This window comes from Eleutherodactylus coqui, chromosome 1, assembly GCF_035609145.1.
Source record: "Eleutherodactylus coqui strain aEleCoq1 chromosome 1, aEleCoq1.hap1, whole genome shotgun sequence".
Lineage (NCBI taxonomy): Eukaryota > Metazoa > Chordata > Amphibia > Anura > Eleutherodactylidae > Eleutherodactylus > Eleutherodactylus coqui.
Genome location: NC_089837.1, coordinates 444,272,329 through 444,299,423, shown reverse-complemented (window position 1 = coordinate 444,299,423; position 27,095 = coordinate 444,272,329). Strand labels below are relative to the sequence as shown.

The following is a 27,095-nucleotide window of genomic DNA, read 5'->3' as shown; positions in this document are numbered from 1 at the left end:
ATAGTACATTAACAGTATTAATGCCCCCTATCAATAACCCTACAATACAAATAGTGCTCCAAAAGTAATAGTGCCACACCGGGCCAACCATTAATAATTGTGCTCAGCAGTTATTTGCTTCAGTTGGTAAGCAGTGCCCATAAAATAAGGGAACCAATTAGAGTGCCACCATAGTGCCAAGCAGAGTGCTCCAACAGTAATTCTGCCAAACACAGTGGCCCCAGCATTAATAGTGTCCCTATAGTGGCATCAAAAATAACCCCCGATAAGGCTCCGACAGATGAGCGATGTATCGCTCTGTCCCCTGTTTCCAGCAATAATTCTCCTAATAATCACCCCTTGTAAAGGTACCTTATGGCTCTGCCAGACACCTCCTAGTGGTCGTTAACTGCCCTCAGACTAGAAGGCTTGGATACTGAAATTCAATAGGCCCGATCGATCTTTTCCTGGAGATTATGTCAGGGGGAGTTGAGACAGTTTGGCCAACTTATGTTATGTGTCCCAAGGGGACCTTTACGTTTCTCATTGATGTGTTCATGAGATCTATGATTGTATTCTTCTTTTGTTGCCTTTCATCTTTTATTCTTGTCCTTTAAACTCTTCCATGCATTATTGTCTTCTCATACTCCTAAATCTTTGCAGGTTAATTAATGCATCATGTAGCCAGTAGAATACGTAATACAGAATATGGGGATATTAGTCATGTTATCTGTCTGATGCCACTAATGAATTGTAGATCATAAATACAGAAATCTATTGATTTGTTCAGTTTGCGCAAGAAGTTAAAGCACAATGGATGGAGTGACTGACCAAAATCTGATGTCACTATACAAGGCAACAATCAATATCTCAGAATACAGATTATTCTTATAGAAGACTTGAAAACTACACATTATGTAAGTGTCTGAAAGTTTTAGGCTTTGTTCATATCATTAATACACTCTTTATCAAAATCAAGCCCCTAGAAGGAATTGTTGTTTTGCTGCAAAACTCGGCATGCAAGTTACATCTCAGGCAGATATACAAATGATTAGATTTGTGTTGTGATTAGATGAAAGGTGTTGTCAACTAAAGACATAGAAGTGGTTCCACCCTTGGCAATAAAAAGGCTCTCAGAGGCTCCTTGTGTGTAGTAACCTCTTTTTCCGCTTGTGTAGAGCTTGTTGACCACTAGACACCTCTACGATGCAATCCAAGAGATGTTACCCAGTTGACAGAGTTTGGGAAGGGGAGCATCATTGTAATGCAAGTAGCTGGTCATTCTGACCAGACTGTTATGAGGTGTTGAGACTACTGGATGTATGGGGGCACACAAGGCAACCAGGTTCATGTCACCCATGACAGACCACCAGTAGAGAGGATCGTCTGATCATCTAACAAGCACCAGCAGCTACAACTGGTTTGTTGTCTGCATTCCAGAGACAGGTGACACCATCGTTACAGGCCCCTGTGTCTGTCAGAATAATTTCCAGACACTTGGCTGAAGGACATTTGGTCTCATGGCGCCCATTATGTGTACTGTCTTTGACACCCACCCACTGATGCCTTTCTTTCACAGTTGTGTCGTGAACAACAAAACTGGTCTGCTATGGAGTGGAATTGGGTTGTCTTCAGCAACACATCCAGATTTAGTTTAGATATCGACAACAGCCATATTTCTGTTTGGAGACCTTGGGGTGAGTGCCTCAATCCTGCCTTGGCTGGGCACACTGTCCCCACTGCTGGTGTGATGGTTTGAAGGGCCATCATGTATAACAGTCGGTCCCCCCCATGTCTCCATGTCTGCCCTTATCACATCTTGCATCCAAGCTGGAGGCGGCGCAGCAGGGTACTAGAGCCTCCATACCCACCCATATCACATCTTGTATCCATGCTAGAGGTGGTACAACAGGGTACTAAAACCTCTATGCCTGCTCGTATCACATCTTGCATCCAAGCTAGAGGCGGTACGACAGGGTACTAGAGCCTCCATGCCCACCCATATCACATCTTGTATCCATGCTAGAGGTGGTACAACAGGGTACTAGAGCCTCCATGCCCACCCATATCACATCTTGTATCCATGCTAGAGGTGGTACAACAGGGTACTAAAGCCTCCATGTCCACCCGTATCACATCTTGTATCCAAGCTAGAGCTGGTACAACAGGGTACTAGAGCTTCCATGTCCGCCTTATCACATCTTGCATCCAAGCTAGAAGCGGTACAAAAGGCTACTGGAGCCTCCATGCCCGTCCATATCACATCTTGTATCCAAGCTAGAGGCGGTACAACAGGGTACAAGAGCCTTCATGCCCGTCTGTATCACATCTTGTATCCAAGCTAGAGGCGGTACAACAGGGTACTATAGCCTCCATGCCCAGTCCATATCAAATCTTGTATCCAAGCAAGAGGCAGTACAACAGGGTACTAGAGCCTCCATGCCCCCCCCATCACATCTTGTATCCAAGCTAGAGGCAGTACAGCAGGGTAGTAGAGCCTCCCTACAAGTGGTCACTTTTCCACAATAAATTATCCTTTTGCTCTAATATTGTAATCTCTTATATCAATCTTGCAATCACACAGAAAGTTTAATTTGATTCCAACAACTCCTTCTAGGGGATGGATTTTTTTACAATGAGTGTATGTACCATTATGGAGTGTATCCATTTAAGAAAGAATCCTCTTTATTGTGAGATGACCTTTATTGTATGTTCTCAGCATTTTCCACTGATCGATATAACCTTGTTAAGGTAAAGGTAGCTGGGCAGTGAAGTCATATAACGCTTGTCAGGGTGCCTGCCGAGTTCGCCTTCCCACAGTAATGTAATCTAGTTTATTACATACTTTCATGACACATTTGGCCTCATGAAATAACTTAACAATACCATGTTCAGGGAATGGACACAAATGCTCTCTGTGCTAAAAACTGGCACCATTTGCTGCTCTTTATCTATTTTTTAATCTCTAATGCACATTTTGTACTCTCTTTATAAAATATCAATCACCTTACACTAAATGATAGCATGCCATTATGTAGAAGTCTGCCATAAAAACAAGAAACCAGGCATATGAAAAATGTCATCACTGGCTCCCTTTTCCAATGCCCAGAATATAAAATAATGCAGGTCTTGCTGGGATTTGTAGTGCTGCTTGCCACCACAGGACTTGAAAGTGAAAAGGGAATGGCTGCACTTATGTTATACTGTATATAACACATCCTATATAATCTCATGAAGCTCTAGTATTATGTGCAGCATTAATTTAATGTTCCCAAGAGTGTCAGTTAATTTATGGTGTGTCCCTGCTAATTACACTGAAACTACTAGATCAATTTCCCTTAATTGTGTTCTGGTAATGCTGCTCATTTCTTTTGTGCATACAATGCCATGTGCAATGCATATACCCGAGCAGAAGTAAAGTGCCGGTAACTAATGTTTTACATTACGTATAATAGATGCGATATCACTAATGAGGCCACAGACAGTTTTTTTCTTAAAAGGAACCTGTCACATTAAATTTACTGTCTTTGCACTTTATGTATATTATGTCACTTTTGGTAAATGACCTTAATGATAAAATCATGTTCATCCCTTTAAAAATGTGAATTTCACATTGCTAGAAAAAGCCCCAGGAAGTAGGCTGAAACGTTGTACAGGGTGAACAAAAGAATATTATAATTCAGCAGCTGTAGATCCACCAAGTCACAGACTGATATGTATTTGGACCAAGTCCTGAGGCGATACCTGAGGTACCCCGGTTTTCGCCCTTTAACGCCACCAGTTTGGATGCCGGGTCCCTAGAATATTTCCCAGGAAGTGGTCAGAATACTGTTGCAGCTGACTCTACTTTAGGCCTAGGCGCGGTACCTGAGGGTACCATGGGGCAGACGGCACACTTCAGCATTGAGGAACAAGCATGAGGTCGGGTCACAGGGAACAGGTTCAGCATGGTAATTCAGGCTAAGTGTCAGGGCAGGCAGCGGATAGAAGCGTAGTCAATATAGCAGAGGTCAGAAGAAGAGACAGGAATGCAGTCAGGGATAGCCAAATGTTAGGAAATCAGAGAATCAGAACAAACTTGTTGTAGATCAAACTGACCCACAATCCTCAAGCACTCTCCATAGGGGAAGAATTAATTTGGTGCACGCTGGTCCCTTAAGAGGTAGGCCAGGTATGCACGCATGATCCCCAAGCCGCTATCATAGGGCAAACAGATGCTGGAGCCAGGCAATTGCCATGCGGAAGGACTGTGCACCGCGGCCGCCAAAGTGGGTAAGTCGGTGACCGCAGCCGCCAAATGTAAAAATGTATCATTTTGGGAGTGCTGTGGAGTTCTTGGATTATATGTGGTGACTTGGCATTGGGGTTTTGACCACTGTCACCCCATTTGTTTAATGTGTATAAACTGCACAGCCCATCTCTTTGCTCTCTATCTGTATGTATGTGTTTCTGTTTGCGTGTGTACCCAAGTTAATACATTTCAAAAAGTATTTGTGCCAAGATAGCTATCTGATGTCGTAATGCTGATTTTTGTCACATTCTTTTATTATAGGTTGTGTATCTTAAGAAACATCCTCCATTATAATTCTAAGATGATAGTCCATCTACTCCCTCTGCTTGCTGCATATAAGCAGTAGGTTAGATGGAAGAAAGTAACAGAAGGCTGTAGCATCAAACAGCTTTGGGTTTCTTTGTAGTCTGTAACCAGGGAGAGATATAGGTATGTGTAGGAGCTGTACGCATACAAAAGAAAAAGAAGGTTGGAAAAGTGTACATAACCTTTAAGGCAGCATGATAGAGCTCTTGTGAGTTTACAGTGAGAGCCCAAAAGAAACCTCCGCAATTAGATGGTTGTCTGTTGTTGGCTGGCTGGTTTCTAGTTACCAGGTGACTTTCTATTGCCCATTACTTAGCTTATGAAAAGAACACCATCAAGCTCTGTAATGGTCAGCACAATGCCTCTACCTCTCCTACTCAGTGTTATTCATGCAACTGTCTTGAAACTTATGAAAACTAGTTCTAATGGCAAAAGATTATGCAAATCCATTTTATGTGATACCAGGAATAAAAAAGGACAAATACACCCTCGATTTCGGTTTATAGCCATAGTCTTCAGAGTTGAAATTTCCCACCAGGGTATCCTTTAGTGAGTAATGGACTCCAAAGGTCCAGCAGAAGTTATATAGTGCCAACAAATTCCATAGCACCCTTTGTAAGCCTTATCTATGTGCAAGTATAATACTAAGCAGCCACTCTCCCCAGTATGTGCTAGGTATGTGAGCGGTGTTTTTTTTCATCTGCACAATGTTCCTCCATATAGAGTTGGCTGCCTGCATGCTGAGGGATGTGGTGCTATACCTGCCCTTGTATTTTGTATCCGTATGATAGTAAGTATGGCCGCTGGCAGGGATTTTTCAGATTTAGAGTGAAGAAGGAATTTTTTCCTTAAAATTAGGAAAACTGTCTGTTATCTCATGTTTTTTTCTTTTATTCGTCTGTGTCAACATTGCAGGATAGTAGGCTGAAGTTAATGGATATATGTCTTTTTTTAACCTTACCGTCGCGGCAACGTCGTGGCATGGTGGCTTTTACACAGGTTAACCTGTTGCCTAGTTAAGCAGGTCAAGGGTTAATGCATCATGTGCAGTATCATCTATTGCTGTCTGCCTTGCTGCATGGCTTCATGTTGGATTAGCCATGCATGAGAATAGGGTGAAGGTGTGGTTCTCTATTCACTCTGCCATTGTTTCAGGTGCAGAGTAGCTATTTATTCTCTGCTCTCCTGGTGATCAGTGCTGCTTATTTTCCTACACAGTGGAGTACGTGGAGTTGGAGCTTTACTGTTCCTGGTGTTCTGCGACTTGCAGATAAGTAGCTGCTGGGTCCTTTCCAGTTGTTTTGTTGTTTGTCTATTCTATTTTAGCTTTGCGTGTCGGTACGTCTCTCCAGGGGTTCTTATAGGGACATTCAGGCCCCAGAAAGAAGACTGCTGGGCCGTCTTTATAGAGACGATGTCACCGCTTTAGGTAGAGACCTGTCACCCTCCCAGCTAAGTTATAGCCAGGCTTCCTTCCTCCCCTGCAGTTGGTGCCCCCGACCCACCACACGGTGTTTACGGTTTTTCTACCATTTGTACGTTCCCTGTCACCGTGTGGAGTGGTGTACTCTGTTGTTGCACGGTCCTTACTATCATGGTTATCACCACCCTGCATCCGTGCTGAGCGTGGTGCTTGGGCTCTGCTCGGACGTGACACTTACAACCTATGTTAATATGTTTCTATGTTATATACTGGAATTTTCCAGTAGCTCTGGAAAAACATGTAACATATATTGTTTATGTGCTGTCTGCAATAACTTATGGAAGATTGAAGGAGTTATCCAGGCAGCGCCTGCCAGGATACACCGGGGTCAGAGCGGAAGCACTGCTCCGACTCCTGTGTAGTGGCTGGTGGTTGTATTTGCAGGCGCAGCTGTCATTAAATCCAGTGGGAGCTGCTGTGCTTGTAATTGCAGGCTAGGGTCCCACTAATTTTAATGAGAGCTGTGCCTGTAATTACAAGTGCCAGCCACTAGACAGGCATCAGAGTAGTGCTTCCTCTCCAACCCCGGTGTATCCCGGTAAGCGCTGCCTGGATAGCCATTTTAACACAACATTTTATTTTAAGCCTGTGTTTTGTGCTGTATATTCAATTCTAAATAACTCGGACGGATTTGATGGTTTACTAGCTGGTTAATCTGTAAAAGTGGGCATATAAACTGCTGAAACACAAATTTAATTAGTGCTGGTACATTCCAGTACAGCTGCACTAATGCCAATAATTCATTCTTTTCTGCCAAGTTTAGTCTTGAGTAATTTTCTTCCATTCAGGTCAGGTATGCCAAAATATAATATCAGATGTGTCTTAGGAAGCCATATAAGTTATAATTAGATATAAGATATAAGCCATATCCTGGGATATGCCATCAATGTCTGACTGATAGGAATCTGACAACTTTGAACACACATGGACTTCAGAACAAAGTGCCAGGAAAGCTACATGCCACTTCTTTTCCTGTCAGCTCCATTCTCCACTTTTTATGGTCGCCCCATTACAGTCAATAGCTGACCAAGCAACCTTCTATTGTAGCATATCCTAGTGAAATGCCATTCATGCCTATTCCGAGGTAATACCTTTAAAGGCAAAATACCATGTCCTGATTTCAAATTCAACAGTATAGATGTCATTGCTGCCTATCTAGTTACCATACCAAGTCTACTTCTATGACCAGTAACTAGCTTTATGAGCTTGATTTGTATCCTACTCACAATAATACACAGTTTTCTTCACCTTCATTTTATGGGAGTTACAGAAACAGCACAGCAAAGCCCAATTTGCTGTTTCCATAATCCCAACCATCTCCTGCCACCAGGAAACACAACTGTAGGACGAGGAATAAGCCGCGGGTCGGGGCAGGCAGCAGACGAGCTGGAGTCAGGTCTGGAGACAAAAAAATAGTCAGGAATAACTGAAGTCAGAAACTAGAAAATCAGGACCAACTTGAATGGCACATTAAGTAATATAAGAAAGATCACAAATGGGACTGAGCTTAGAGTATTATGCCAGGCTTCTGCATAGTGTAAGCATCTGTGCTAGGTCTGGAGCACAGCAGCTCCGCCAAAGATCTGATCGACCAGGGAGCCGGAGATTGGACTGCAACCAATCTGAAACTGACGACCTATCTGGAGGGTAGCTCATTAATATTACAGTCTTGGTAAAGATTCCTTTAAATGGCTTTCATGGCACCCTATCAACAAGCTACTAATTAAAGCCTATAGGGTTCCTATAGACAATGTCCAAGCACAAATGCAAATAATTTGGTTACTTTGAGGGTTCCCTTCCACAGTATAACTGTAGAACCTAGGTATAGGTACAGGTACAGTACAGTAAAACATCTCATTGAGTAGACCTCCTTCTTCCTTGCAAAGGCCTCTCCTCTAGAAAACCAGCATCACTACAGTTGAGGTGTTTACCCCAAAGAGATTTCATATTGTTACATTGTATATTGTATTATTAAGTCCAACATGCAGTATAATGAAAAGAAGGCCAAGTAATTAAAATCATTAGATTGGGTTAGTTGTAAGATAAAAGAGAATCAGACAATGTTTACTGCTACATGAGAAATATTATTGTGCAGTAACACGATGTATTGAGTATGTAATTAGACAGGAGCGCTTCTGTTTTATAGCAGAGAGATTGTTTTTTTCAAGGTTGTGAGAAACTTTTTTGCATCATAAGGCAAAAGTCTCCCAAAGTTCAAAGTGTCACTTCTTCAGGTCATACAGGGCTAATCCTTATCTTATGTCAACTATTGGGTGAGAATAACGGAATACATGGGAGGGTGTGTCTGATGCAGAGCGCTGCTAATAGTTCTTTTCTAAGGCTACATTCACACAGGCAAGTGCGATATTGGGCCTAGAAACCTGGGCAGAAATTGCTTTTACATCACACCATCAGTGTGAGGGAAAACATCGCTTTTGTGGCGCTACAAAGTTGCATGGCTTTGTAGCGCTCTTTTGCCGGGATTTTCCGGGGGGGGGGGGGGGGGGGGGCGGAAATATAAGCACTACCTCGAAAATAAGCAATGGCTGCATTAAAAAAAAAAAACAATACATTACCTAAGAGATGCTGTCCTTCCGAAGCTCCGCCGCATTTGTTTGTGGTCTTCAGTCAGCGTTTCCTGGTCAGGGGATTCAAAAATCCTGCCTCCAGGAAGCACTAGCTCTGATTGGTTCTCAAGTGTCAGGGCTTAGCCAATCACTGTGGTGCACTCGATAAACCAATCACAGCCATTCAATGTGATATCAGTCTGAGTTTCCTGGAGCGATATCGTGCTCGCCCATGTATACAGCCTAAATCTAATCACTGTATTTGATTATCCTAAGAATGTTCTTAGAAGTCACTGGACTTCAGAGACTAGCTTTCACTTTGTCTAGACAAAAGGTTAAAGTCATATCGTAGAGTGGCTTATTTGTAACATATAAAATATCTAGAAATATGGCATTTTACCAGATAAGATGCCCTTTGAACGTGTGCAAGACCGAATCTGACAATGTACGGGACACTCTGTAATTCAAGTTAATTTTATACTTACTCTCATAAATTCCATTTTAGTAAGTCACATAAAATGCAATTTGTAAGCATCACACAACAGAAAAATCCCCATCCTCGTGTTTTATATTGCACCTCTGTGTGCTCCTCTGCTCCAATTGCCCGCTAGGTGTAAAAAGCTAGACAGAAAGGTCTTATTTACTATTCAAAATGACAGTTTTCTGGTGCAAATTGCACAAGAAAACTGTCTTGCATGCTTTGCGCCACAATTACTTTTGTAGTGTACAGAAGTTAATGTGCACATGTGTTCTGGAACTTTCTGGATGGTCTATGTTGTCTTGTGTTTCTGTGTATTTCCATTGTCTTCTATGTGTATGAATATGATATGTATTGCACCTTTGCAGCACTGAATGGGTTACTGTCTTGGTTATGTCTGGAAAAGTATCTTTTTGTTTGTCATGTGACCTTGTGATATATATGTGGATGCAAGATGTGTGAGAGGGTTTTTTTCTTTGGAGACACAGAAGGAAATTGAGTGAGACAGAGAGTTGGGGCCTGTACTCAGACACCTTTAGTCTGAGTACAAGAAGAGATGGAAGAGGCTGAACGGATACCCCTTTAATGCCTCGAACCCCCTTTGTCTTCCCCCTGTTCTGTGGAGTACAAGTGGAGTTTCCCACCATGTGGTTTGAGGTAAATGGTTGTAGAGAACCATGAGAGTGGACCAGTAGAGTGTTACTGGAGTTCTTCAAGTAACAGAGTCTGGGCAAAGGGAACCTCAGATAATTAGGCCTGTGTAAGTCACCCTGTTCTCCCGTGTTTTCCTCCCTGTCGCTTCACGTGTTCTGATCCCTCACTGTATTGCCGGTGGATGTAAAGAGGAGTATTGTGGATTGTTTATTCAAGTTTCCCAGGAAATGGCTTCACAGACCATTCCCAGTTTGGCCTTTAAATTCTACTCCGTGTGTGTGTGTGCTCTTATTTGCTTCCTGGAGAGATCACCATGGAGGAAAGAATGGTGGCGTCACCCGTGACAAAGGACTAAGGTAATCCACTTGTGGGGTTTCCCTATTTAATATAGTCTGCCCGCGCCCTTGGACGTTTCCCTGGTTGCCCTGCGGGTCGGAGATGATAGAGCCACCATGACAAGTGAACTACTCGACCCCCGCTGTCTCCTAGGCCAGTGCCCACTCCTCAGACGTTGCACTATATATTTTTAGACCGAGGACCCTGCATACCTGTCCAGATCTTCTTTTTTCTGTACTGTGGATGTGTGCAGGCGTGCCGGCCAACACGCCAGTGTAACATGTGCAGTACTTTTTTTTTCAGACTCCTGCTTTGCCCCGGAATCCGCGGCCTGTCTGCAATGTCAATTGCGGATGGGCTGCAGATTGGACGGCTTCCATTGACTTCAATGGAAGCCGTTCGCATGAAATCTGCACTAAAATGGAGAATGCTGTGATTTGTTTTCCGCATGCGGAATCCGGAAAACCAATCTGCATGTGTAAATTCAAGTGCAGACGCACATGCTTCCCTCTGGGTGGCTTGAACTGTAGATCAACTGTGGATTTCACAATTCAAATCCGCCAATAGACATTGGGTTTATGTGTTGAAATGGTACCGAACCATCCACTGGTAGTGTTCAAGTGGCATAGTGGGCAGGATTAACCTGAACAGGGTGGACTGAAACTAACAGGTTGAAAGAGAGCAATTCAGGTTTTAGCCAACAGTGGAGACTACTTTGGAGATTAATCTGTTCTATTGGCAGAGTACAAGTTACTCAATAAAAGAAGAGCAGACCAGAGAAGAAAGTCTGGAGGAGTGGGATAGACAAATAGCCAAGGCCTTCAAAAAAAAAAAACAACAAGAGAAAGTGGAGAAAGAAATCTGGTGGCTGTTTGTCAGCTCCATGGTAGAACACTATGCACTCCGAAGTGTGGGGATGGTAATAATGTTTGACATCCGGCAGGGTTTGGGGTTCATCTGAGAAAGGTGATGATGTCTTTGTGTACCGAGGATTCATTAGGCAACTAGATCTGCATGGATCCCTATAATTAATGCATTGGTACCTATTCCTCTATGATGTTGAATGGTACCAAGCCATCCATTAGTAGCATTTTATATGCACAAATCCACCATAAGCTCAAAAGGAAGTCAGTCCATTACAGCAGCCAGTGCATAACCTCCAGACTGGGGGCCACATGCTGTTCACAATGCCATTCTGTTTAGTCCTAAACTACCAGGACACAACCATGCTTATCTGTATCCTCATGGTTAAAGGGTAACTATCATTTCAGGGAACTTTGGAGATGTCAGTAGATTTCATTGATGGAGGCCTGGGTGCTAAACCCACACCAACCTTTGAAACGAAGGGGCAGCTCTGTTATATCTTCACTGCTCTGGTAAGAAAATAGGTATGCCTTACAGCAAGGATACAATGATTAAAGGGGTTGTCTTGTAAAGACAATTATTCTATAAGGACATACGAACAGCAAAAATTATAGTCACATATAGGGGCTAGAGAATACAGAACTGTTACGTTCAGCTGGCTTCTTAATCCCTCAACAACTAGAACTATTTTAGCCTTAAAGGGGTTGTCTGAGTTCCTTTTTTCTTATAAGCTGCAAGTAATTCTGAAAAAGAATAAAATAACTTATACGCACCGACTCCAGACCCCCAACATTCCAGCATTGCGGCTCCCCTTCTGGCAGTGTTTACATTCCGCAGATAGCGACATTTCGACTGACAACTACAGCCAATCACAGGCCTGAGCAGTGATGATGGTCTGCAGTGGTCTGTATGTATGCACAATGTCACCATCTGCAGGGTCTAAATGAAGTCGATGGAGAGAACAGGAGATGTAGCGTTAGAGTGGTGGGAGTCCAGAGTCAGCGAGTATCTGTTCTTTCATTATTTTTCACTATTGCCTGAGGATTGCAAAAAAATTAACTTAGAAAGCCCCTTTAAGGAACAAGCATTTTTTACAGTTTTCTCATCATTCTGTTCCAAGAGCCACAGCTTCATTTTTTCCCCAACCAGTAAGCTATATAAGGGCTTACTGTTATTGCAGGATGAGTTGTATTTTGCAGTGACACAACTTCAGGGTACACATGACTTATTGATTAACTTCTAGTAATTCTCACTTGGGTAACTAGTGTGCCTTTTTTGTGTTGGTTTGATTATGGAGATGCAAAATATGTATTCCTTTATGTTTTACTACTTTTGCAAAATAAAAGCACTTTTAAAAAGAATTGTGTTTGTGTCGCTGCATTGAAAGCCATAACGTTTTTCACATTTTTTCATAGATATAGTTTTATACAAGCTTGTTTTTTTTGCAGGACACGATGTATTCTTTATTGGTACTTTGGTATTTTGAAGCATATGGGACTTACTGATTAACTTTTATTACTTTCAGGGAGGGACGTGGAAAAAAGCAATTCTGTTGTTTTTGTGTTTGGTTTTATTTACGTTCACCATGCAGTTTTAAGAACATGTTAACTTTGTTGCTTGGCTCATACATACTGGGTGTAATAGCATGCTACAAGTACCAAGAATCACGCCGACACCAAATACATAAATATTACATTTCATTACTGCTATATTTATGAATCTAAGGTTCATGAAGTGATGAAAAATTGGTCCTGGAGGCTGCCAAGAGGCCTACTGCACATCACCAAAAGAACACTTATTCCCACAGTGTAGCATGCTGGAGGTAGTATTATGCTTTAGGGCTGTTTTTCTGCTGCTGAGACTGGGGCTTTAATGAAGGTGGAGGGAATTATGAACAGTTCAAAATATCAGTCCATTTTAGCACAAAACCTTCTGGCCTCTGCTAAAAAGCTGAATAGGGATTTCACCTTTCAGCATGATGACGACCCAAAATATACCTCCAAATCAACAAAATAATAGCCTCACCAGAGGAAAATCAAAGCTTTCGAAAGGCCCAGCCAGAACCCAGATTTGAATCGTATTGAAGATCTGTGAGTTGACCTTAAGAGGGCGCTAAACACGAGATGCCCTCACAATCTGACAGATTTAGAGTGCTTTTGCAAGGAAAAATAGGCAAAGATTCCCAAGTCAAGATGTGCCATGCTGATAGACACCTACCACAAAAGACTAAATGCTGTCATGAAGTCAAAGGGTACATCAACAAAGTATTAATTTTAGGGTGTGCATACTTATGCAACCACATTATTTTAGGTTTTTTTTTCCAGCCTAAAAGATTTCAGTTTGTTTTTCAATGGAATTGTACAGATAACGGGTCACATGGCAGGTGGAAATAAATCTGAAATGATTCATCTTTGTGAGATTCTTTAACATGGCATTTTAACAGGGTGTTGTCACGTCCGTGCGGCTCACAAGCACGACGCTCAGCGTGGACGTAGGATGATGTTAACAACTGCAGTAGTAGATAGATTTATGCACTGCAGAACCGTGCGCACCATAACTGAAATATGTAGTCCAGATGTAAAGCCCGTGTGACACCAGAACACGGCAACACTATGCAGATCAGTAGCACCACTCCAGGGGGGATGGAAGCCTGGACCCATCATTGTGTGCATTTAGAGGGCAAGGTGACTGCTCAAAAGGCAGTTTGATTGCCAGCTTTGAGCGATCACTTTGCGCTCCGTGTGGGGTATGCAGAAGACAAGCAGGGCCGCTTGTCTTCTGCATCCAGCTGTTCTCTTCTCGGAGCGCTCAGCTGTCATACTGAGCACTGTGTTCTTCATACCCCGGCTGTGTTCAAGGAGCGCTCAGGTGGTATACAGCTGTGCACTACATGCGGAGTATGAAAAGCACAGCTGGACTGCTGTGTTCTTCATACCCCAGCTGTTTACGGAGCACTTAGCTGGTATACAACTGTGCGCTCCATGTGGAGTATGAAGAACACAGCTGGACCGGTGTGTTCTTCATACCCCGGCTGTGTTCACTGAGTGGGATACAGCTGAAACAATAGTATCAGCTGTATCCCGTTGTGAACTCCTGATAAGGCTCATCGTTCTCTTTTAGCATGCTAAAAAAGAGAACGATCAGCGATTTGTTAACAAAAACTGCACAATGTCAGTGCAGTTAGACACAACGAGTCTCGCTCAAAAGACAACTTTGAGGAAGAATTGTTGTGTCTAAACCAGCCTTAAGTTTTCCAGGCAACGACGCTGGGTACACGGGGGTCGGGGTGCAAGCCTCTGCTGTGTAGCAGACGGTACTTGTAATTGCAGGCACAGCTCCTATTGAAATTATTTTAAATACTGTCAGCGTCTAAATGACAAACAATAAATAAGTTATTTGCTAATTGTTCATCATTCAGTTTGTGCAGGTAGCAAAATCAAATGATCTGCCTGTGTAAACAGACAACCGTTCATCTATAGCTCTATATGAAGAGCCTTGTGTGGCATAGAGTGTTCAGGCAGGAGAAATGCAGTCCTAAGCCTTCGCTCATGACCTGAAGGTTGCGGGTTCAATCCCCGCGTGGTTCAGGTAGGCGGCTCAAGGTTGACTTATCCTTCCGAGGTCGGTAAAATGAGTACCTAACTTGGTGGGGGGTAATAAATAAGTTGGTGCTAGTTTTATTTTTTATTTTTTTAGATCTATAAACGACTGCCTGCTTACTATGAGTGGAAGCCAGCAGTCGGAAGCCATCCACATCCATTCACTGATCAATCATCTCTCTGTGTAAAAGAGCAATTAGGATATAGATTGTTCAATCCAATTAAAAATGTGCAAACACCAGACTAAAGATCAGCAATATCCTAGTGCTGAGAAATCCATTTAAACTGATGCATTACTGGGGATATTGGGGCAGCATACTATACATGAGGTTGACTTATCTTTATATTACTATTTACTTATCTTTATTTGTTTTCACAGCAATTTACAGCTCATAGATTGTTTTGAACACCTGAAGATAGACGAAAAAAGCCTCATTACTGCTGAACGCCATTTACAGTTCAGTTTTTTTCTCTTTATGGTCAATTTCAAACGTTTGCAATATAGCTGCATTTTAATGTCCCTATTATTGCCACAAGTTAAAGGCATAACTTTAAGCTGCTGGAAGTCCACTATAATGCTTCATTTATAGTACTGGTCTCCTTATATAGGGAATAAAGACCTTTTGGGCCCCCCTAAGGTTCCAAGGTCAGGGTCAGCTTTGCTATAACCCTATAGTGATCTACATTGAGTTTAGTAGAACTGCAGGGAGTCCAGTTCTTACAGTCCTAATACAGATTTTAAAATACAATGATGTTATGGCTCTACAAACCATTCTGTCTCTTCTCTGTTTCTAATCTCTATTTCTCCTCTTATATTACTCTATCTTTTTCTTTCTTTATAACTTCCTCCAGCTCAATGAATGACAAGTGGTGGTCTACCTCACAGGACCCCTACCAGTCATCTTAATGCCACAGTTCATTCAATATTCGTCCAGGCAGGTATGATGACGTATTTGTGTGTGGCTGTATCTGGTACTGCAGATAAAAACTGTGGCAAGCAGTCAAAACGTTGCAGCAGAAATGCAAGGAATGAAATAAAGAATTTGTGCTTTTATGAAGAGATGCTGTGGATAATTTAAACCCCTCGTGCTGCTTACTTGAAATCGAAATGCTGTTACTGCAGTGCAATTACATTGTGGTGGCCCATTGATGACTTGTTTTTAGAATCCTTTTACATGAGCTGATTCTTGGCCCGATAAGAACAATCTTTGCTCCTTTCCTTTTGTTTTCACAGGCCAAAAAATGTTACTATGGGATATCACTCATCCTCATAGGCTGGCTATACATCTCAGAGAGCGTTTTTTTGCTGACTGAACGAAAAAAAAGGTTTGGTACCGTGTTAGCCAGTAGTGCAAAATATGATTGTTCTCAGTAGGTAAAACCAAGTAATCTTGTAGATATGATACCTTTTAATGGCTAACAAAAATACATGATGGTATAGTGAGCTTTCAGACCTCTTAGGGTTCTTCCTCAGGCATAATGAATGGATGGGGTGTATATATATATATATATATATATATATATATATATATATATACCATATATATACAATGGTAGACACATGAAAAGGCACAGACAGAGCAGAGAGGTAAATACTTACTGTAATTAGTCCACTGGTAAGGAATGTATCAGTTTTATGATCTCTAAATTGGTGTTAGGGGGTCACAGGCCTGTGTGTTATGTCTCCTTCAGACCTGCAAATAAGGAAGATGAAACAATACCTCTGCAGTGCCACCTATTGGATGGCAGCATTCCCTCAAATCAATGTATGACTTTTTACCAAGTCTGTAAAACAATGTTTGGGAATAGCACCCCTTCTGGGTGCTCTCCTTGGGGAGAGACAATGCCATCCCCCAACCCACTCACCCCCCAAATGTCTCCACACACTTCCTGGGTGCTCTCCTTAAGAACACCCATCTTCCTCTCCTTCAGACCTTTCATATTCTCCACTGATGCAAGAATCCAGCTCCGAGGTTCATTACATTCTTGGGGGTATCAAAAATGGCCTTGAATTTATGCTCCCAAATTCTTCTGTGACGCTGAGACTTGAAGTTGCCCTTCAGCATAATAACTCTCATCTGCTCCATGTTGTGTCTGTGACTAGAAAAAGTTTTGCCATAGGTAATTCCGTCTTTCCTTCTCTAATTGTGTGGCAATGAGATCTTATCCTAGCTCTCAGTTTTTGTGCTGTTTCCCCAATACAAAGCCCCCCAACAGGACATTTACTGCACAGGATCAGGTACACAACATTGGAGGTGGAACAAGTGAATGTCCCTGGGATCTTATAGTCCTGCTGTGTGTTGGGGATCCATATCCTGTCCGCAGTCAGTATATGTGAGCAGGTCTTACAGCTCCTTACATTACACGGATAAGTTCATTTTTGTGTGTCAGAGGGCAATGCACTCCTGATTATAAAGTTCCTCAAATTTGGAGGTTGCCTGCAACATAGGAGGGGAGGGTACAGGAATATAGTTTTCAGATGGTCATCCTCGTGTAGTGCATGATGGAGTTTCTTTGCAGTCTTCCTTAATACCTGTAGTTGTGAATTGTAGGTCACTACTAGAGGCACACATCCGTTTTGTCTTTCTTCATGTATTGGAGTAGTTGATTTCTGGGTATCCTAGTGGCTCTGGTGATTTGGAAAATTAGTCTCGCTATGTCTGTGCCTTTTCATGTGTGTACATTTGTATATATATATATATATATATGTATATGCCCCATCCAGGCCTCTTTCATTATGCCTGAGGAAGGATCCTAAGAGGTCCAAAAGCTCGCTATAACATCATGTACTTTTGTATCATCTAGGTATCATCATCACGAGATTACTTGGTTTCTCCTATTGAGAACAATCACATTATGCTTACTGAAAGTCAACGGTCAGATGACAAATGAGTGTTTTGCTCATTTGGCGGCTGATCATTTATCTTTTTAAATGGCCCAATTGTCAGGTGAATGAGTTCAGAGGAACATTCATGCCTGATAATCAGGATAAAAAGGGCCTTTAGTATAGGCCATTAGTGTTTGATCAGTAGCAGTCCAACCCTTGCCAATCCTGAAAAATGAATGAAGCTGCTGTGCCTAAACAATAAAGGGGTTTCGGCGCTCAAAGGAGGTTTAACCCCTTTTATAAAGGGTAGACCATCAATATTAAAGTCCCTAAAAACCCCTTTATGGGTAATTGTGGTATTAAGACCCAATTAAAAGTATATTTACTGCAATTTTAAATTTATATTGTAAGCATATTATAAGACTGTGAGTCAGGGTGTAACTATAGTTGGGATAAAGGATGTGGTCGCTCGCGGGCTTTGGAGCCATGGGAGATATAAGGTCTCCTTTCCCCATATGAGTAGACCAGTACCATAAAGGAAGTATTATAGTTGGGGTTTTCTGTAACAAATTTTTCAGCTTCAATTTATGTCTTTGACTGTGAGTCAAGAGGTTTTCCATTGTTATAGTTAGTACATTGGATATATTAGTTATTTAGCAGCTATAGAGACTTCCATACTGATAAGTGAACGGTGTCATTACTAACATGTATTTCCATTTAATAGCATTATCTTTTAATGGCATGCTTAGCAAAAAATTCCCTTAACTTTGGACATAAATTTATGTGCAATGTAAAAATTTTAATATTATATCTGTCCTTCCCTTCATAGGCTCATGCGCGTGTATGGCATGTTTATGACACAGAATTCCGACATCTACAAAAAGGTCAAGTGTCTATAGCACTGGCTTCTCATTGGATAGACCCGATTAATATGACACAACACTGCATCCAAGAATCTAGGAAATCCCTTGATTTTGTCTTGGGATGGTTTGCTAGACCGATATTTATAGATGGGGATTATCCTCAATCCATGAAGCACAATCTTTCTTCTCTCCTGCCTGAATTTACTGAAGAGGAAAAAAGATTCAATAAAGGAACAGCTGACTTTTTTGCTCTTTCCTTTGGGCCAATATTGAGTTTTCAAATGCTTGACCCAGATATGAAGTTCCGACAAATGGAATCATTATCTCTGAGGATGGTCCTCTACTGGATAAGCATGGAGTACAACCAACCTCCAATATTTATTGTAGAAAATAGCTGGCTTATTGCAGCCTTCACAAAGCGAGAAGATGCAAAGTATATGTATTATCTCAAGACGTTTGTCATGGAGACTTTAAAGGGTATGTAGACCTAAAAAGATAAAGGTATAACAAGTAGGCATATTCACAATAAAACCAGTAAAATGACCAATGTTCTGGCTGTTTTAGGCCCTGTTGACACTAGCATTATTGCTTCTGGCTCACTAGCCATGTTACCTATAACTATTTTTGAACGAATATCAATGAATCTAGATGGAATCCATTGACTTAAATTGGGGTCCATCAGGTTTTCATTGTGGTTCTGGTATTTTTGACAGCAAGAATTGTGTAGTTGCAACACTATTTTTGTCTTTAAAGTTGCTGGAACCCCTATAAAAATGTGACCATAGCCTTAAAGGGGCTGTCTAGTTTAAATAACCAATTTTTGTACACCCAATTAGGGAATTCTCTGCTGATAGAGACGGTCCCTTGTTCAGGATCCTTATCTCTTGGCTATTGTTGAGAGCAGCTTTAAAGTTCATCTATTGCTGTAGAGGACCTGACCTGTGCTGATTACACAGACAACCCATTGATTTCATTGAGTACTGTGTAATGCCTCATTTAGTTGGGGTGCTGCATGGAAGTTTAACACTTACTGCTAGGTTTCCCAACAGATTACAACCGATTGCTGGGCTTTCAGCAGCAGGGCTTTGTGATATAATTATTGCCAAGGGACCCTTCTAATAAGTGTCGGAATGCAGTACATAGAAGAGCCTGAAGAGGGCTGCAGACAGGACTTCTGGTACTCCAGTCAAAGGGTTAACACCTATGGGTGTGGCATGAAGCTACATAAAAGTCTGTTCCTGTCACACTCAGAGGAGTAAGTAACAGCTCAGTGGAGCTAGGAGGGCTGCTAGCCTGAGGTCCCGTTTGGACCAGTGAGATCCCGAGTGGATCTGTTCAGGAACCGTGATGCATCTGATGGACTATACACTCTTTGTGCTATTGCTGTATACTGAGCACACACGTTTTGCTGTGTTTGCTGTGAATAAATGCTGGCAGGCACCAGTTTAAAAGGAATCCATGTGGCCTGAGCTGTTTCTACATGTGTGGTGAGCCATTTCCTGGACCGAGAGGTTGGCAATCCAGAAGCGAGTTAACCCCAGCTTGCCACATAAGAAGAGATTGTCACCTGAGCAGTCAGTTCTAATTTGTAACTTCCGGTTATAAGGTTTTATTACATGTGGCCATTAATTTGTTACATGTGACAATACATGGCTCATAGAAGGGGGGTTTCAAGTCTGGTACACCCTTTAAGGTCTCTGTAATGTTATGGGTGCCAGAATCTCTTACCTCCTCCTGTCATCAGTCATGACCAACATCATGTCCCTAATGTAACTTGTGGCGCATGCTGCATTTTCTCTCCCTGCATTATGCCTGTGCACTTGTGTCTGATCCACCTTTTAAAAGAACAGTATGCGCACCCAGATTTCCAGTCCCTAGCCAATCCAGGTAGGCTTCAGTTTATTTAAGGCACTCTGCTCCACTGTAAGGTGCCTGAGCAATCTATGTTCTACTGTGCAAAGGTGAATCATAGATTCATAGAGTTGGAAGGGGCCTGCAGGGTCATTGGGTTCAACTCACTGCTCAATGCAGGATTCACTAAATCATCCCAGACAGATGTCTGTCCAGCCTCTGTTTGAAGACTTCCATTGAAGAACTCACCACCTCCTGTGACAACCTGTTCCTCTCATTGATCACCCGCCCTGTTTTTTTCTAATATCTAATCTGTGTCTTTATCCAATTGCTTCTAGTCTTTCCTTGTGCAAATGAGAATAGGGCTGATCCCTCTGCACTGTGACAGCCTTTCAGATATTTGTAGACAGCTATCAAGTCTCCTCTCAGCCTACTTTTCTGCAAGCTAAACATTCCCAGATCCTTTAACCGTTCCTCATAGGACATGATTTGCAGACCACTCACCATCTTGGTAACTGTTCTCTAAACTTGCTCCAGTTTGTCAATGTCTTTTTTAAATTGGTATGCCCAGATCTGGACACAGTATTCCAGATGAGGTCTAACTAATTACCTCACATGATCTAGACTCTATGCTTCTCTTAATACATCCCAGAATTGTGTTTGCCTTTTTTTGCTAATGCATCACACTGTTGATTCATGTTCTGTCTGTGATCTATTAGTCTACCCATCTCTTTCACATGTGCTACTGTTTAGCTCAATTCCTCCTATTCTGTACGTGCATTTTTTATTTTTCTTGCCCAGATGTAGGACTTTGCATTTCTCCTTGTTAAATACCATTCTGTTAGTTGTCGTCCACTGTTCAAGTTTGTCCAGATCTTTTTGAATCCTCTCTCTCCTTTTCACTGTTAGCCATACCTCCTAGCTTTGTGTTGTCAGCAACCCAGATCAGTTTCCTCTCAATTCCCTCCTTCAGATCATTTAAAATGTTAAACAACACTGGGCTCAGGACTGAGCGTTATGGTAACATAGTATGTAAGGCCGAAAAAAGACTTACGTTCATCCAGTTCACCCTGTTACCCCCCCCCCCCCCCAATGTTGATGCAGAGGAAGGCAAAAAACAAACAAACAATGAGGTAGAAGCCAATTTTTCCCATTTGAGGAAAAAATACTTTCCTGACTCCAATCTTGCAATCAGAATATTCCCTTCTGAAGTAATCAGCGACTATAACACATAATATTGTGTTGCTCAAGAAAGGTGTCCAGGCCTCTCTTGAACTCTTTTATCGAATTTGCCATCACCATGTCCTCAGGCAGAGAGTTCCATAGTCTCACTGCTCTTACTGTAAAGAATCGCTTTTTATGTCCACTTGACACATTCTTCCACTTGGACGTACAGCCCTTTATGACCACTCTTTGAGTATGATCACTCAGTTGGTTCTGGATCCACCTAACAGTTGCCTTGTCAATCCCATATTTGGTCATTTTTTCAATAAGGATGGTATGCGATACTTTGTCAAATGCTTTACTAAAGTCAAGATATACTACATTCATCGCATTTCTCTGATCAACCCAGTCAGTGGTTCTGCCATAGAAGTAAATTAGATTTGTCTGGCATGACTTGTTTGGTACAACAAACCCATGCTGGCTCTGGTTAATTCCATTCTCCTCCAAGTACTTGCATACATGCTGTTTAATTTGTTTAAAGATCTTTCCCAGTATAGAAGTCAGGCTCACAGGCCTGTAGTTTCCTAAGTCCACTTTCTAACCTTTCTTTAAAGATAGGGACAACAGGTGCTTTAGTGTTTCTGTCTGATTTCCTAGTTTTGACCCATACTTTTTCAGTTCAATTTGCTCAATAATCTTGATCCCTCTGACAGCTGATTCTTGGCCAGTTTCTTGACGACGCAAGTTATCCAGTCTTGACCTCAGCTTTGTTCATTGCCTATCTCTCTATCTATAGCCTCTGATACCGTGTTATATGTGTTCCCTCAGACCTGACTTCAGTTCTGTTCAACTACATCTTTGCTTACATCCCTGGCCACACGTCATGGTTCTTCTGACCAAGCTGCATCTGCTGTCTCTTAACAAAGACCAATTTTGGGGTAGCAGTCTGGAGTTCCCCGCAGCAAATAATTGATCCTGATTGGCGGAGTTAAAGGGTGAAAAACAGGGTGCAGCCCTCAGATCCACCCCACAGTCAAATCAGTTTGGAGGCACAGCAGACCCACGTCTGCTACACTAACATATAAGACCTCATAGCACATATGAACTGGAATTGTCCTTATGGGGCCACCCTTCTAGTTGCCTCTAATGCATTTGAGGGGGGGGGGGCAAAATTCTATAAAAGCGATAACTTTGAAAACCCCTTTAAGTTTTAATAGGCAAACAGCAGTCTTTTAGTTTGTGAAACAACAATTGTTTTGCCCTAGCTCATTGTCCTATTGAAATCATATTTTTGAGAATTTTGTTTTAATGCTTTTATGTAAAAAAAACTACAGTAAAAATAAGATGTGAATATGGTTTGAATAACATTTCTTCTTTGAATCACTTTCAGCAATTAGAATAGACGGTGTGAACGTCATCGGATATACCGCCTGGTCTCTTATGGATGGCTTTGAGTGGTACAGAGAGTACAAGATTAGGCGTGGATTATTTTATGTCGATTTTGCAAGTCAGAACAAAAAGCTAATGCCAAAGTCTTCAGCTTTATTTTATCAGCAACTCATTAAAAAGAATGGATTTCCACCACTGCAGGAAAATCAACCCGTCCAAGGAACATTCCCATGCAACTTTGCTTGGGGAGTTACTGCGTGCACAATACAGGTATTAGAGTTTACCTTTATTAGTAGTGATAGTTTTTGCCATTATTGTAGTCTTTTTTTCTTAATATATGTATGTTTTTTTTAGCTATGTTTGGATGGTTGCTATTTTTTCCCAGAGGCGTTGTAAATACTATAACTGTGCCCTCCACAAAAAATACCAATATACTATATGTGATTTTTTTAATTTTTTTTTTAAACTATGCATAGAACTATGAAAGAGTTAGGATATTCTTTTTTTAAAATTATAAGTATTTCACAATCCCCGGTCTCTACGGCAACCATATCAAAGGTTCTGAGCCCAAACTGTGAATGAAGCTGCTCTCCTTTCACCTGTATCAGCAGGAAGTGACAGCATATTAGCAGTTTATGCTCCTTTTACACTGAACGAGAACTGCACGATTCTCATTTGCAAAAGTGAATGAGCTGGCGACGTCATCCCCAGGTCGTTCACACTCGTTCGGCCTGTTTAGACAGGTACGTTCATCGTTGAGAATAGTTCACTAATCCTTCAGTGTTTTACATTCTTATGCGCACGATTCTTGTTCATCGTTCAGTCATTAGCGCGCGTTTAGATGAAATGATTGTCATTCACATTTATTCATTTGAATTAGTTTTTGAACGGTAATAGTTCAGTTTAAGCGCACCTTTAGGGCTCCTTCATACAACTGTATGCGCAGTTACGCACACTTCAGCATAACACATTTTTCGCTGTGAACGAGGCACTTTTCCATGCGTATAGGCGCATTTTACTGTACATTTTTGCATACAGAGCATGTTCACATGGGCCTAATGTCCAGATATGTTTTTTTTCCTCGTGGTTTTGTATTGTATTTTGTGCATGCCATTGCATATTGTGTGCACATTTTTGTACCCTGCCTAGATTTATATGGGCCCTTTGGTGCGCAAACATAAAGCATGTTCTATTTTTTGCATGTGTGAAAACTGTACATGCAGCTTATGGATAATGAGAATGAACCTCTTGACATCAATGGGGTCTATTCTTTGCATATTGTGCACTTTCTGTGCACGCAAATACGTCCGCGTGAAGGAGCCCTTAGGCTTTTTGCACTTGGCTGCATTGCAGGGTTGTAATTGGTCACCTGTGTAATTCTATTGGGCCCCAATTACCTTTGTATGCTTCCAGTTTCACACAGATGCATATAAAAGCGTGACATGCTCCATCACCTGCGGCATTACAGAGTCTCTGTGGCTCCATACTAAGAAGCTACAGGCCATCTGTGGGCACTATGAAGCCTCTTACAGACAGCTTTGGCATGGCATGACACCTTGAGCTGACCATTTATAGGACAATCTTTTTTGATGATCCAACCAGAGTTGTGATATTTTCACTCAGAAAGTTAAATTGGGGGAAATTCATCTTGGATTGCTTATATTGGATTTTAGCACTTTAACCCGGTAAGGACCAAGTGCCATAAATATATGGTGCTTGGTCCTGGGCTTTAATCCTAGCTGATAGTAAAAAATGTGGCGCAGGTTTACAGCTCCTGCAATCAGGAGTAGGTCGGTTACTCAGCTGTTTTTGACAGCCGAAGTCCCGGAGGAGAAGACAGAAGCAGTTTATAACCATTTCTGCCTTCTCTTTTGCAGGCTACATAGCGCACACTGACAGCTATGTAAAAAAAACTAAGAAAATAGCTGTGTCAGCGCCCCTTGGCATGGCAGAGCTGCTGAATCTTAGCAGAGCCCAGCCCCGCTCTGCCAATGACTATTGTCACACTAGGGGGATGTTTTCCTCTGTAAAGGCCCCTTTACATAGGATAATTATCCTTCTGGTTGTTCAGGCTCCTGCAGGGTTTTGAACGATAATCATCCCGTGTAAAAGCATGCAGAAACTGAATGACTGGATGAGAATCATCCAGTCATCCAGTCTTAAGCAGCTTAAAATCCTGAACGATGATCGTTTATTAGTGTAAACAGCAGCTGTTCAGTATTGAGCGACCACTGCTTACAGTGAATGGAGAGGGGCGGGGGAGAGCAGGGAGAGAACTCTCCTCCAGCCGCCCCGCCTTCCTGCTGGCCATGCTGTCAGTGATCCAGCGATACTTGCTCCTTTGTAGCAGCACAGGAGCAAGTACACATGAGGACGAGTGTCTCGGCATGTCCTGAGTAAAAGGGCCTTAACTGGGGCTCCTATGGATCCCGCATATACTGTGGAAAGCTGTGAAAGAAGAAAAAATGGATGTGTGAATGTTCCCCACAGGTTTTATGATGTCGTGGGGTGCACACTTAAAATAATATTAACAAAAATGAGTGAAAAAATTATGGCCTAAAATACAAATATATTTAAAAAAATTAAAAATTACCCATCGCCCATACCAACCTTAACCATCGCCATATCTATTCTGCAATGCAAGACTATACAAATGACACATCAAAACATTTGCAAAAAGATACGGAAGCTATTACTGTATTTTATTTTAGCGTAAATATACAATAAAGCAAAAAGAAAAGAAAAAAAATAGTGAATAAAAGTATTAAAAAATAGTGATGATAAAAAAATACAGCAGCAATAATTTTGGCAGCCCAAGAAAGAAAATAGGGTCATAAAACCACAACATGCGTTAAATCAGTGAGACATGTCTGGTGCTTTAGATTTTGTAGCACTGTTTTTGCCAATGATAGATGCCAGCCAGGTAAGCCACATGTAAAAGCCATGACCACTGTTTGTCGTTTTCATAGAAACAGTTCATTTTCTGGGACCGCTTTGCCGTTAAGGTGGTAATATATATGACATCTTGTGTTCTCTTTGATAAATGCTTATACATGTTTTTTTGTGGCAGATTGACACAATTCCGGCCCAGTTCAATGACCCTAGTGTCTATATATGGGACATGAATAAGACTAAGGGACTTACAAAGGTGGAAGGTCTGAAAATGCCAAAAAGAAGAACTCATTGTGCTGACTATGCGTCTATAAGGCTTCAAATCCCTCTGCTGCATTCAACACAAATTAATCATTTTTACTTCTCACTGAAATGGAGTTCCATCATTCCTCTTGGGGACATGTCTCAGATTAATCACAGTGTTTTACACTATTACCAGTGTTTCATAAGTGAGCTTCTTCAAGTTAACATAACACCAGTAGTCGCTTTGTGGCAGCCCATGGCCGAGCACCAAGGAATGCCTTCAAATCTCTATAAAATGGGAGGATGGGACAACCTACGCACGGTTGATGCATTTGTTGACTATGCCAGGCTGTGCTTCAAAGAACTTGGAAAGTATGTGGCCATCTGGATAACCATGCATGAGCCCCCAGTTAGAAATCTAACCTCAACATCGGGGCACAACCTTCTAAAGGCCCATGCATTAGCTTGGCATCTGTATGACAAGGAATTCCGAAAATCACAAAAAGGGAAGATCTCTTTGGCTCTTCATGCCGATTGGGTGGAACCTGCTTCTCCTTTTTCTAGAAATGATAACACCACAAGTGAGAGGGTTTTAGAATTTGAGATTGGCCGACTAGCAGATCCAATATTTCTGAGTGGAGATTATCCAAAAGTAATGCGGGAATGGTTAAATCAGAGGAACAATCATGGAGTATTTGACTTTCATTTACCTCATTTTACAGAAAATGAAAAGTCCTTGATCAAAGGGACCTTTGATTTTTTTGCCTTAACCCATTATACTACTGAAATTGTACACTGGGAGATGGAAGATACGGTGAGATATGATTATGGTCTCGAAGTTCAATTTATTACTGACAGTACGTTCTTACATTCTCCACACAAGTATGCCGTGGTTCCCTGGGGACTGCGGAAAATATTAAACTGGATAAAATCCAAGTATGGGGATATCCCAATTTATGTCCTGGGAAATGGAATCGATGATGGCAAACTGGATGATAAGCTGAGGAGCTATTATATTCACCATTATATTAATGAAGCTTTAAAAGGTACATTTTTATTCTTTTGAAGTTTTTTTTGTTTGTTACGTCTAAAGGCATTGTCACATAATAATATATTAAACACAGTGATATTCTGCTGACTATTGTCTGCAGGAGCCACTAGAGAGCAGGAAGACAATATCTGTGTTGGAAGTGCAGCAGCAAAGGAAATAGGAGGGTGGGGAGTGGGGAAGGGAAAAGAAGGGAAAAAAGTAATAGTAAAGGCAGTGAAAAGAATAAGAGTAGGGGAAAGTTAGGGAAAAGAAAGGAGA

At 41.7% G+C, this 27,095-nt stretch overlaps 1 protein-coding gene across 2 annotated transcripts in view; it reads left to right on the top strand.

Moving 5' to 3' along the window:
* KL (klotho) overlaps positions 1-27,095 on the top strand; it is a 42,948-nt gene that overhangs the window by 4,354 nt on the left and 11,499 nt on the right. For both annotated transcript variants that reach the window (XM_066582917.1, XM_066582908.1), the window contains exons 2-4: positions 18,214-18,724; positions 22,653-22,921; positions 25,722-26,832. In XM_066582917.1, coding sequence (XP_066439014.1) covers positions 18,214-18,724; positions 22,653-22,921; positions 25,722-26,832 — 1,891 coding nt within the window. The remainder of the gene's footprint in view (positions 1-18,213; positions 18,725-22,652; positions 22,922-25,721; positions 26,833-27,095) is intronic.